Below are 14170 nucleotides of genomic sequence, written 5' to 3'. Positions count from 1 at the left end.
CTTCTGTTCTAGGACATCTCGTGTTAGAATTCAATGGAACGATCTAGGACAGAAATAAGCAGCTTGTCCTGGCCCCGGCCGGCCCCCATCAGTTCCCAAGGCTCATCATGTGACAGCTGGAGATGCTTCTTCATGCATGAAAGGGGTTAAATCTTATAGGTGAAGGAAATATTTATTTAATGAGTTTTATATACCGTCATTCGGAAACGTTAAAATAACGCCATCAGAACGGTTTACAAACTAAGGTTATAGGGATAATGGGGGTTAACAAGGGGTGTAAAGCATTAACATGTTATTAGGCTTAGTAGGTAACAGAAATCATGATTAAAATCAGTAAATGAGTTCTTTCTTACATGTATACAATATGTATACAATAAATGTACAAAGAAAATTTAATTCAGCTGCATCTATCTGAAGAGAAATGATTGAGAGTCTTGTAGTTGCTGGAAGAGTGGGAAATCCTTCCAACCTGCTTTTTTTTTTGGACAGGAGCTTTTGCAGTTTTTCAGAGAGAAATATAAATATGAAATGTTATACAGTACTGGGGGCGATGGCACTAGAGCTTGCTGAAATCATCATTCTAGGGCTTGGGGGTCATGGACCTTAGAAAATATCCCCAAGCTAAATCTAGCAGTGCTTAAATTATAGTGGGAGCCATACTGCTAACATATCATCCAGCCCTAACCAGCTGCATGAAACTGTCCACAAAGAGCATCTAAAGCTGAGTAGTTTCTGGAGTGGTTTTCTTTCACCAGATAAAGTTGCACTCCTCTTCAGGTGAGTAGGACTGAATGACTATTTCTCTCACTGGAGAAAGGTAAACAGTGGAGTGCCTCCTGGCTCCAGCCTGGGACTGGTGCCTTTTAATATATTTATAAATGATCTGGAAAAAGGAGTGAAAAGTGAGGGGATCAAATCTGCAGCTAAGACAAATTTATTCAAAGTTGTTAGATTATGAAATAATTGTGAGAAATTGCAAGAAGACCGTGCAAAGCTCAAGGACTGCCATGTCCAAATGGCAGATAAAATTTAATCTGGACAAATGCATAAGAACATAAGAAATTGCCATGCTGGGTCAGACCAGGGGTCCATCAAGCCCAGCATCCTGTTTCCAACAGAGGCCAAACCAGGCCACAAGAACCTGGCAAGTACCCAAACACTAAGAAGATCCCATGCTACTGATGCAAGTAATAGCAGTGGCTATTCCCTAAGTAAACTTGATTAATAGCCGTTAATGGATTTCTCCTCCAAGAACTTATCCAAACCTTTTTTGAACCCAGCTACACTAATTGCACCAACCACATCCTCTGGCAACAAATTCCAGAGCTTAATTGTGCGTTGAGTGAAAAAGAATTTTCTCCGATTAGTCTTAAATGTGCGCAGAGGCCTGGGTTGAGAACTACTACTTTAGTCATAGCTAGTCCATAATAGTACATTTCCTCCTATCCCATGACTTTTTAATTTCCAGATGAGTCTCTCATGAGGGACTCTGTCAAATGTCTTTTGAAAATCCAGATGCACTATAACAGTGATGGGAAACTCCAGTCCTCGAGTGCCACAAACAGACCAGGTTTTCAGGATATCCACAATGAATATGCATGAGATAGATTTGCATAAAATGGAGGCAGTGCATGCAAATCTATCTCATGCGTATTCATTGTGGATATCCTGAAAACCTGGCCTGTTTGTGGCACTCGAGGACTGGAGTTCGCCATCACTGCACTATAATCAATGACTCACTTGGTCCCTTGACACTGTTTCTTAACCAATCCCTTCAAAAAAATCCAACAGATTTGTAAAACAAGATTTCTCTTTGCTAAATCCATGTTGGCTTTGCCCCATTAGTCATTGTTTATCTAGAGCAGGGGTACTCAAAGCAGTCCTACAGGCACCCCAGCCAGTGAGATTTTCAGGATATCCCTAATGAATATGCATGAAATTTATTTGCATGCACTTCCTGTGTATACATATATTTCTCATGCATATTCATTAGGGATATCCTGAAAACCCAACTGGCTGAGGGGGCCTGTGGGACCGGTTTGAGTACCCCTGCTCTAGAGGTCTAGTAATTTTGTTCTTCAGAATAGCTTCTACCATTTTGTTTGGCACAGACCTCAGGCTCACCCCAGGAGCCCTTTTTAAGATTGGGCATTGCATTGGCTATGCTTCTATCCTCACATACCGTAGCTGAATTAAATGAACAGCCAGAGATTACTACTAAGGCTGCAATTTCACTTTTGAGTTCTTAACTTTGGATGTATTCCATCTGGTCCCAGTGATTTGGTATTCTTTAATTTGTTGATTTCCTCTATTATATCTTTCCAGTTCACTGTGATTTGCTTCAATTCCTCTGAATCATTAAAATCAAAAGATTTTTTACAGCGTAAAATGTACCTTCCTGAGTCAAGACCAAAGCAAGGCATTATTTAGATTTTTCTGCTATAGCCTTGTGCTCTCTTAATGACCTCTCTTAATGACCTCAGTCATCTAGTGGTCCCTCACAAGTTTCTTGCTTCAAATATATGTGAAAAGGTTTGTTTGTTGGTTGTTTTTTTGCAGTTTTTGCCTCTTCAGCAAGCTTCTTTTCAAATTCTCTTTTGGCTTATCTTATTAATGCTTTACATCTATCTTACCATGCTTATGCTCTTTCATATTTTCTTCATTTGGATCCAACTTCTAGCTTTTTTGAAAATGTCACTTGGCTTTAACAGCCTCTTCCCCCTCATCCCTGTGGTCTTCTATCTTTTCAAATACTTGGAATACATCTAGTCTGGGCTTCCTTTTACACCACGTCCACACCAAATGGAAACCTTTTTTTTTTGTAACCACTTTCAGTTTTTTCTAATTCACTTATTTTATCATATTCTCCCATTTCAAAGTTAAATGCTACTGCAGTGATTTTTCTTAATATCCTCCATTCAGTGATTCTGTTAATTTGATTCTGTTATGATCATTATTGCCAAGCAGCCTCACCGGTTACCTCTTGCACCATGTCCTGTGTCTAGAATAGTCCCTTCCTTAAATCAGTTCCAAAAGCAGCTGCTTCATGAAGCAGTCATTTATGGCAGTGGTCGCCAACCCTGTCCTGGGGGCCCACCAGCCAGATGGGTTTTCAGGATACCCACAATGAATATGCATGAGAGAAAATTTGCATGCACTGCCTCCATTACATGCAAATTTTCCTTCATGCATATTCATTGTGGATATCCTGAAAACCCGACTGGCTGGTGGGCCCCCAGGACAGGGATAGGGACCACGGATTTATGGCATCTAGAAACTTTACTTCCCTTTTCCACCCTTGCTGTGACCAGGCTCTGGTGTGTCCAAGACAAGAACCAGGACTCATAGCTGCAGCTTGAAGATGCTTTTTCCTCTTCCCTGGGCCCAGTCAATCTGCCATATGGATGTTAGGGAAATGATATAGGAAGCAGCAAATGAAAGAGGGGCCAGAACGTACTGAGAGAAAGTATAAGGATGGGGATAGAAAATCAAACTAGACACTATTTCAAAACTTGGAAAGAAGATACATCCTGGATCTTGTCTTTTAATTACCAAACGTGGACAAGAGTTGGAGCTGCTGGATAGAACAGAATCTAGGCTGGACCCCCAGGCATGACTTTGGAGAGAGGATTAAGGGCATCTCCTCAGGAACACATCCTGCTGTGAACCAGAAATGGTTCTGGTGACTCAGTCCGGGGCATTCCTCCATCTCAGTCAATCTACAAGCAATACTCCAACCTGGTGTTAGGGGCGGCAGGCTGCTGCTAGTGCTGAGAAGTAAAGCACCAATGGCACTTTTCATAAGAGCAGGGATTTTAATTCCTGATGTCATGGCTAAATTCCAACACAGGTTCAGCAATCTCCCCTCCCAAAATGTCCCTGTAGAAACAACTTAAATAAGATAGGAAAATACCCTGCCCATTTCTGTGACAAATGTATCCCCTGTTAAGCTCCTTACAGTACTTTGGACAACAATGCTATACAGATGTACTACCACTGTTAATATTTAGTAAACCCTGGTCAAACACATCCATAGCTTAACAGCTTCCAATCTCTCACATTCCTGCAGTGGATCAGAAGAGTGCACCCCCATGTTGCTAAGTAGCATCTGGCCTCCAGGTATGATCCTGTATTCCAGCTAAGGGCGATGGCCCACTACATTTTTGTGTATTTAATTCTCAAAGTCTGATGGCTCAGGGAGACTATGAAAGCTTGGTTAGCATGCAAGAAACTTCCAGCAGCGAAGGTTAAACTGATCAGTTTATAGAGATGTGTTCTTCCCTCAAAAAACTGGAACAAGTGAATGAATATCCCCCACCCCACAGAGAGCTATGGAGTGATCTGTGGTCAGTCTCCCATTGCAGCTCTCTTCCCTCTCTCCTCAATGTAATCCATTTACATTCTGCTCACTTGAGCTCTTTCTCGGACCATATCATATATCAACCCTCTGGGCTTGATATGGAAATACTATACAACTTCTTAAAAGGAGAAGCTGTCTGTTAACAAAATTATATCAGACATGAAATGTGGCAGTTCCTTCCGGGATGAGATGACCCTCCGCTCCTGTATCTCATGCACTGCTCAGGAATAAGGCAAGCAAAACAGGTGCGTCATCGGCTCCAGTCGACAAGAGATTGTCCGTGTAAAATGCTTTCCACAGTCACAATTTTCAACTGGTAATAGTCCCAGTGACTTCCAGCACCACCAGTGGCCTCCTGTCATCACATAAGCACCACAATGTTCCCAGTGTGGCAATGAACCAGTCTCATATAGGTCGTAAGTGCACAGCATAAGGATGGGTGTATGGCAAGGTCTATGGCAAGTTCCATGGCTTGTCCAGCTGACACACCTCAACTATAACACAATGCTAAAGAAAACAGGACAGATTGGTTTACAGCTACTCAAACTAGATACGGACCACTGACAGTTCCCCTCCTGCAGTGGGGGCAGCAGGTTGTGCTGCCCCCCCCCCCTAATAAGGGAAGAAGGCTGAACTCTTCCTCAGTAAAGGTGGGAAGCTGTGCAGTCCTATCCCAGATACAAGGGCAAGAACCTGTGCCATCCTCTCCCTGTAGTAAAACTGGGAAAGTGCTACATCCCTAACACTGAGGGAGGCTGGGGGAGTGATCCTTCCCTGAGCTGGTAGGATGAATGCTTTTTTGCACTAAGCAAGGCATGGCTTGGAGTAATGTTTGAGGGGGGGGGGGAGAACTTAAAGTAGTACATGAAATCTGCTTCTTCTGGAGCAGATCTGTCTATGGTATTAGTCCTCTCCATTTGTAGAGGAACGAGGAATACACAAAACTCATCATTTGCTGGGGGGGGAGGGGGTGGACCTGCTTAGGGAGTATGCATGTTGAAGGGGCACCTCAGGTTAGGCAGTTAGTTATTCAGCGTTTGCTCGTTCTCTTAGCTCTGGCAGTGTGAGCGTTTCTGGGGCTGATTTTTTCCGGGGCCTGTCCTTGGGTACGTTGAGGAAGTCCGGAGGATCACCGCCAAGTGGTGTGGATGGGGCACTGGCAGGGGCGCTGCGGGTAGCAGAAGACTGGTCAACTGTACTGATGGAAATGGTAGGCATCACCATCCCAATCTTCTCATTTGTGGCTTCCTGCGTTTCTCTCTCATACTGACGCACCTCGTCCATGGTCATGTCTGCAGAGAGCAAAGAGAACCGGTTATAGACAAGTGCACATGACCACACATGCAACAGTGTGACAAGAGTGCATTAGTGTATGAATATGAGTAATATAGGGTCAATGAGCAGAATAGTGTACAGAAGTAGGATGTCTGCATAGGTAAGGGTATTGTATAGATAAAGGCTGCTTAGTGTCAGTACAGACACAGATGTATGTGCCTCGGTAAGGGTGTCAGAGAGGTAGTGGGCATGCTTTACCGGTATGTATGAGGAATGAGAGCACATGCTGGTAGGTTTGTGTGAAATGTATATAAAACCATTCTTTGTTCTGCGTGCCAAGTGAGGCATGTATATGCGCATAGACTACAAGATGCCTTCTTCATGTGGCCTATCACTCGCTACCACAGATAACCATCCCATTCCATAACGGTGCAGGTGAAAAAAAACACATGCATCCATCCCTCCCCCTTCAGTTCACTCCGCCTGGGATATGCCCCTTAGTGTGCCAGTGGAGGCCTTATGAATGTCACAAAACATAGTAGAAATGAGGAAAACTTAATGCAAAATAATTTGGTAAAAGCTGTCAGAATAAGGTTATTTGTGTAAATGAGCTGCATAAATTGCTGGTAAAAATTCTGACATTAAAAACTTCTGCCTCCGCTAGAAATGCACTACAAGACTATATTAGGTAACCATGACCAAAAGGAAAGCCATGGCCAAGCACCCAGTGCCTAGCAGAGGTGGTGAGAACTGGGGGCAAAATCAAGAGCTGTTAACCAAGATAAGCATTAGTGGACAGGCAAAGCCCAACACGGGTGCCATTATTACTACTGTCAAAATACAAAAAAGAAAAAAGAAAAGGACTCCGGATTCTCTGCAGGCCAAACCCTGTCATACAACCACCATAATAATGATCACAAGATGATGATGTGCATGGCACCTCAGAAGAATGGAATATCATCTCAAAAGCTCCTGAACTTTGGACAGTTCTTATGTTGTTTCAATAAAAGATATTAGGACCAACAAAGAATCCAGTGTCTCTATCTTTTACCCATAACTTTCAGGTGATCTTCTAGGGCTCTTTGGGAATGGAGCTTGTGAAGTTCTGTTCTTAAAACCTTACTTCTGGTGCTATTTGTTCCCAATGTCAATATTGTTCCACAGTCATCTCCAGTAACATGGAGATGGACAATCTGTACAGCAGCTATGCTGCTCGCAAAAGAGAAGGAATTTAAAAATCTACAGTAAAGAAAAGCCACTGGGATGAAGACCACAGCATCAAAAGAAAGGAAATGTCAGAGTAAGGACCAACCTTGGTGTGCTCCATGGCGGGGGGGGAACCCACCCCCCCCCCCCAGAATCTCCCACCCCTACAAACTGCCACCCCGCATTTCCTGCAACCCACAACAAACCCGCTCCACCTAACATTTCTTGTAACTTCCCCTTACACTGGGGCCCCTTCCTCACTCCAGATTACTCTTACCCAGAACCCCTACAGTAAAACCTTCATGTGGCCTGCAGAGCCTTTTTTGGACTCCTTGCCACTTACTCTGGATGGACAATTGGGTCTTTTTCTGCCGTCATTTACTGTGTTACCGTATATCCCTCCCCCCCCACACACACACACAGGTGACTCTCCAAATGTGTGGAAATGGGCTCTCTGTTTTCTGCCAGGAAACACAGCATACCAGCAGGAAGGTAAGAACTATGCTGGCGTGGAATGCACGTTGGAGTCTTCTCCTGCTGGTCTGTTGGCTGAGACTCCGTGGCCAACGATGAGCTACAAGATAGAAGGAAGGCGAAAGCTCGGAGAGGCTGTTTTTTCTCCCTTAGGGGCACATGGTAAGATTGTCCCCTATTACTGTATTTCCTTTCTTACTATGGGCTTTCTCTCAGTCACTTTTTTTTTTTTTTAATGCAATATTTTAAATGGATGTATTACTAGAGTAAATAATTCCCATAGCACAGCAAACTAAATATAAGTAAAAAGGCCAGAAACCAGAAGAGGGAGAATAATTACATATGCTGAAATGCCTGCACTCCCTGCCTCAGTGCCCTCAGAACCAGGACAAGAGACCATGAGGATCAGACAGCAACTTGGCTAGCCAGCTTTGGAGAGTGGATCCACACTTCTAGGAAGGTGCACATCTATTCTCACTCTACAGAGCTGGTGCTCCATGACCTGTTTGGAAAAAGAAACAAGCCTGGATTTAGGCACAGACAATGGCCTCTGAATGCCAGGGCACCACTCTGTCACCGGCGGGGCCTGCCGCCACACCATTCTCCTCTTCAAAACTCCTGTCGCTTAACCTCAGGACGGTGCCTGTGAGCCTGCATTCACAGGCCTTGCAGCGCCTCGCCCCTTGGATAGGTATCCATGGCAACAGAAAGCCCATGTGAGCAGAAGTGGCATGGCCACCGCAGGGCCTGGGAGTGTAAGCTCTCAGTCCCTTTTGCAGAGGTTAAGTTACAATTTTGAAGAGGAGAGCAGTTCCAGGTGAGGGGGTGGGGACGGGACACTGCAGGGAGGATATAGATATGAGCAAGCTGTGGAGGAGGGGACCCCTAATCCAGCTGCACAAGTTCGAAATCCGACCCACAGCGGAAAGAAGCATGTTGCAAAAGGAGCTGATCATCACCTCTCATACCCCAAAAAAAACCCACATATTTTAGGCTTATCTGGTACTGTGTATTGTGCAATGCAAAAGATTTGTCTCCTAGCCGCCAGGCAATGGTGAAACTTTAGAAACATTTTTTGAGGTAGGTGGTGATGGGAAGGTGGCTGGTTGTGTTTGAATACCAGTTGGCTACTTTACTACAGCTGAAAGGGTAGGTTGCCCATTTATCTCTTTCAGCTTCTAATTTCCTGTACTTCCAGGAAAAAAAAGTACGCTGCAGTTAGTGTGACTGCACAGAATGTCAATGGCCCCTTAACGCTATTTACGGGGCTGGATGACCTCAGCAAACACTGCAAAGCAGGAGGAAACTCTCTGGGTCTTCATGGAGAAGAATGCCAGCAGAGTCTTCGACTCACACCTAAAGATGCAACATCTCACCGGGAACAAGCTGGGTATGGTCCTGGCCATCTGCTAGTAAAGGAGAGGAAAAGGGGGGCCAGTACATCCCACCCACAAACTGAAGGCATAGAGCGTCCGTGAGGCTCTCCGGGGAACACACTGGGTGCTCGCAGGTATGACCTTAGGAGGGTAATGGGGCCCAGGAACGCTGGCTGACAGGAAGTTACGGAGTTGGGGGTGGCGTTATCATGGCAGGGCTGGGGCCAGGACAGTAGCCCTTGTTTACAACGCCCCCCCCCCCCCCCAAGGACAGCCTTGGGTCCTTCACCTGCGCCGTGTGCCTCAATATCTAATAAGGCTTTCTGAAGCTTGTGGGTAAATATAATGCCCTAATTTTAATGAGAACAATTTTCTAAATCCAATTCTGTGGGTAAATTACTATTGAACTTCACTGAGAACTGCCCAACCTGTGTGCGGGTGATATTATGCGCAGGGAGTCATTGAGGGCAGAATTTTTTTTTTTTTAGCTGTGGTGAAAGGAGGTTTTGCTGGGGACAGGATTCGGGAAGGGCTTGCAAGCACGCCCGTAATTTTACATTTTCAAAAGTAAGCATGCACCTTTAGCCGAAAGAAGTACCAGCCCAAAATAAAAGGTGCAGGTCTGTGCTAGTATTTTTCTTAGGCAATTTTCAAAGGGAAAAAAAAAAATAACCTTTTGAAAATTGGTGCAAAGTCTCCAGAGAAAGAAGTACCCGCAATGTTTGCACTTTTGCGGGCAGCTTGAAAATCACACTCAATGCGAGTATGTATGCGCTTCTATACGGTACCCTTATCTAAAGCGCAGGTGTTATTTCGTCATGTAGAAAGTTGAAACAAACACTATAAGCTATGTAAATGGCCATCTGAGGGTCAATGGTGCCTAGGGTTGGGCAGAGGCAACATTTTTGTTTTGGTTTGTTCATTTATTTTGGAGGTCACCTCCATTTGTTTCAAGATTTTTTTTTTTATATTTATTTTGTTCATTTTCCATTAAATTCAACACGAGACGCAATGCAGCTTATTTTGAACTTCAAAACGGGTGTTCTGTAATAAAACTTGTGGGTAGAGGCGGGGAGAGAACTCCAAGAATGTGACAAAGTGGCATGAGTACCCTCAGGCACCATATAAAGGAGTAAAAGGGTAACTGCAGTGGTTCTCCAAGGCACCGTCAAGAGGAGCAAAGCAGGCGCAAGAGAGTGTCAAGAAAGCGCCAAGTCTTCAAAAGAGAATACCAAGAAGAGTGGCATGAACCCCTAAAGGCAGCCATGAAAGGGGCAAAGTGGCACCAGGAGTGGCATGAATATCCTAAGGTAACCATGAATGGGGAACAAAGCAGCAACGGTGCAGAACCCCCCCCCCCCCCCCCAAGCACTGACAGAGGGACGAAGCAGCACAAAGAGTGGCATGAGGATGCCAAAACACCATGAGCTGTGCAAAGCTGCCACCCACAGTGGGCAAGAACACCCCAGGGTGCAAAGTCTGGGGAATGGCAGCAGCAAGACCCTCAAGAGGTAGCAGAAGGGGAAAACAGAGTTGCTTACCTGTAGCAGGTAGCAGGTGTTCTCCGAGGACAGCAGGGTGTCAGTCCACACATGGGTGATAGCGGATGGAGCCTGACCCAGAAAACTTATGCCAAAGTTTCTGGAACTTTGACTGATCCTCATTGAGCATGCTTATGCATGCATTATACCAGGCATCCACTCGAGGTTCCCTCAGTCTTATACCATAGCATTCAGAAGAAGAATAAAATAATGAAAAAAATCCAGAAACGTTGACGTAAGTATTCTGTGCCGGGCTCCAGCCGATGATGCCACTCATATATGAGTACTGTCATCCTGCTTATCCCTCAGAGAATAGCAGCAATGAACAGTGCCAGCAAGCCTTCCAAAGATGAGCATAAGACAGTGGGTCCTAGCCTTTTTTGTGTTGCGGCACACCTAGCACAGGATTCACTTTATTGCAGCACACATATGAATGTAAGAAATTGCCATACTGGGTCAGACCAAGGGTCCACAAGCCCAGCATCCTGTTTCCAACAGAGGCCAAACCAGGCCATAAGAACCTGGCAAGTACCCAAAAACTAAGTCTATTCCATGTAACCAGTGTTGAATGAAAAATAATTTTCTCCAATTAGTTTTAAATGTACTTCATTTTCACCATCACCAATTTCTCTACTCTTTACCCCACTCCATTGGCATCATCACCACCTTCCCTCTCCCCCCATGCCTGGAACCTTCGCTCTTCCCCCACCCCTCAGCACCATAATCATCTTCCATCCCCCTTGGCATCATCACCTTTCTTTTTCCTCCAAACCCCCGCCCCCGGTAACAACATCCTCTTCCCTCTCCCTCCACCTCCTAGCAACATTATCCCCTTCCCTCTCTCCATCATTCTCCCCCATCCTCTTCCCTCCCCTCACCCACCTTCATCCCATTCCCTCTCTCCCCCCATCCCCCCCGCCCCCCCGGTATGATCACTTTCTCTCCCCCTCTAGTCCTGTCCCCTACCTCTTTGGCATCATCAGCTTCCCTTTCCTGTTCCCTACTCCTCTGGCATCATCAGCTTCCATTTCCTGTCACCCATCCTGTCCTGAAATGACATAAGTCTAAGCAGCACTTATCTGGTGTTCCTGCTTCCTCTGCTGGCTTCCCTCTGCAATCTGAACTGCATGCGGCCAGCAGATCCAATGAGACTACAGAGCCCGTGCAGTTTCTATTGCAGAGGAAAGCTAGAAGAAGGGGAAGCAGGAGAATGAAGAAAAGAGGATTTATATTCAGACAACAACCAACAAGGACTGAATTGCACAGGCTGGGTAAACAAATAAGAGTGGGAGTAGCTTGCTTATTGCGGCAGTTACTACCCTGAATCAATTAAGCCTGATATTTCACTTGGAATACATATCCAGCGCAGCTCACTGCTTCAACGGCAGGGGAGTGAAGAAAAGAGGATTTATATACAGACAACAACCAACAAGGACTGAATCACACAGGCTGGGTAAACAAATAAGAGTGGGAGTTGCTTGCTTATTGCGGCAGTTACTACCCCTAACCAATTAAGTTAGGTACTTTACTTTGATGCGGCTCCAGCACTGCTCTCTGCATCAATGGCATGGGGGGAAGGAAACTGGAACCAAAAAGTTACCAATAAGGGCCAAGAGTAACAGATAAGTATGAGAAAAATAAGTGTGAAAGCTTGCTGGGTAGATTGGATGGGCCATTTGGTCTTCTTCTGCCGTCATTTCTCTGTTTCTATGTTAGGAGCAGCAGCAGGAGGGCATCCTGCAGGCCAGGAGGGAAAGAAAATTGAAGACTGCAACCACGGCACACCGGTTGGGAGATGCTGGCATAAAGGATAGAAAGTAAGAAAGTGTCAGCAAGACCCCAAGTGTAGTATCAGGGGCATGGCAACAAGGCAGTGTGGTAGCAAGCCCTCCCCCCCCACCCCCAAGTGTAGCCTAAGGGGTATAGCAGTAAGACAGAGTGGAATCAAGACACCTAATGTATAGAGTTTGGGGTATGGCAAAGAGACTGAGTGGTAGCAAGAACCTCAAGGTGTATCGTCGTCAGCAGGGCAGCTTCACCTTTATTGGTCCTCTGTCCTGTCTGCTTACCCTCTTTTCCCACCTCAGTTCTGTCCTGGCGACCACCTCACTCAGGAATTTCTCAGTTGTTATACTTAACTCACTGTATCACTTTTCAATAGCCATAAAGGGACACTCTTTCCTATTTACCCCGCTATTATTGGACGTGATGTCATTAGACCATCATAATAGGCATCATAGTGAGGTATGATTATACCGAAAATACTCAGCCTTATATTTAATCATAGATCTAAACGCAGAAATTTTTCTCTTTTTTTGTTATGCGTGATCACACTACTTGTGTAAAATTCCCAGTGTTCAAAACTTCATCTTCTGAATATAAACTTATCTGTGTGCCGCTGTTGCGAAGATTCTTGTTGTCTTGTTATCTTGAATCAAAACTCGCCAGCTCAGATGCCCGAAATGTTAATAGCGATATGTTCATTCCTCATACCGCTAAAAGTGCCCGACATCGCACAATGTTTCGGACTAATGTTCAGTCCTTCTTCAAGGGCTAAAGTTATTCGAATAGCATGGCAGCTCACGGCGTTTTTCTTCACATGTGAAGAAATAGCATGGCAGCTCACGGCGTTTTTCTTCACATGTGAAGAAAAACGCCGTGAGCTGCCATGCTATTCGAATAACTTTAGCCCTTGAAGAAGGACTGAACATTAGTCCGAAACATTGTGCGATGTCGGGCACTTTTAGCGGTATGAGGAATGAACATATCGCTATTAACATTTCGGGCATCTGAGCTGGCGAGTTTTGATTCAAGATAACAAGACAACAAGAATCTTCGCAACAGCGGCACACAGATAAGTTTATATTCAGAAGATGAAGTTTTGAACACTGGGAATTTTACACAAGTAGTGTGATCACGCATAACAAAAAAAGAGAAAAATTTCTGCGTTTAGACCTATGATTAAATATAAGGCTGAGTATTTTCGGTATAATCATACCTCACTATGATGCCTATTATGATGGTCTGACATCACGTCCAATAATAGCGGGGTAAATAGGAAAGAGTGTCCCTTTATGATTGTTGATGTTTAAATTGGGACTGGGTTTCCAATTGGTGATTGACAAGCCGCACTGAGTGGTATATTAGTCACTTTTCAATAGGCCATATACCTGAATGGGAAACAAACAAATGAAACTAAAATGTGTTTAATTTGTGGGTACCCTCCATTCGTTTCAGGTAGCCACAAATGAAACAAAAATGGTCTCATTTGTTATATTTTACCCAGTCACTTCAAATGAATGCACGTCCTTAGTGTTTCCTTACCCCGATGTATCCATGACTGTCAAATTCTCTCTCAGTTCATTCCTTATACTGAAATTAAATTTTTCCTTTCAGCTTTGAAAACTTCCACAGCTAAAGCAGCAGAACTGCCACAAGTATTATTTAAATAATTATGTCATAAGTTAGGAAGAGATAACATGATGAAGCTAAATGGGGTCCTTATTGGTTGTAGCCTAAATTAACTTCTTCTTGTCCTTATATATAATTTAATAAGGTCAATGTCAAATGTTTCCTTTTGTTTGAATAAGTTAACCTCCTGTACTGCTAAATTCATCACTGGTGTCAAATAAAGAAAGTTTAACAAAATTAAGATTTTTCTTTCAGCTTTTCTTTTTCTTTCCACAGAGCAGTTCCCTCTACCCTGCATCTCTTGGGTTTCCAGCTCGATCCAATGGGTCTCCCCTATTGAAGCAATTGGTGAAATAAATCTTCCTTCAGAGCTGGCTGGGAGCTTTCATCCTGTCTCTCCAGTCTTGGCAGCGGCAAGCAGACTATGGTTAGTCCAAGTGTGTTCTTAACCAGCCTTTAGGACCCTGAGGACTGTGAGTACTGCCTATTTCCCCAGCCTGTAGGCCAGCCACTCATTCACTTTTTAA

General features: G+C 44.5%; 1 protein-coding gene across 6 annotated transcripts in view; it reads right to left on the bottom strand.

Moving 5' to 3' along the window:
• Nucleotides 1-4483: 4483 nt before the first annotated feature.
• The window catches only part of LOC115075605 (cytoplasmic phosphatidylinositol transfer protein 1-like), a 124493-nt gene continuing 114806 nt past the window's right edge, over nucleotides 4484-14170 (bottom strand). For 3 of the 6 annotated variants that reach the window (XM_029576156.1, XM_029576158.1, XM_029576155.1), the window contains one exon: nucleotides 4484-5652. In XM_029576156.1, the coding sequence (XP_029432016.1) occupies nucleotides 5387-5652 (266 nt within the window). In that variant the 3' untranslated portion in view covers nucleotides 4484-5386. The remainder of the gene's footprint in view (nucleotides 5653-14170) is intronic. The other 3 variants (XR_003852566.1, XM_029576160.1, XM_029576159.1) reach the window with 2 other exon arrangements.

Source organism: Rhinatrema bivittatum, chromosome 14 (assembly GCF_901001135.1).
Source record: "Rhinatrema bivittatum chromosome 14, aRhiBiv1.1, whole genome shotgun sequence".
NCBI lineage: Eukaryota > Metazoa > Chordata > Amphibia > Gymnophiona > Rhinatrematidae > Rhinatrema > Rhinatrema bivittatum.
This window is presented reverse-complemented; position numbering and strand designations above follow the sequence as displayed.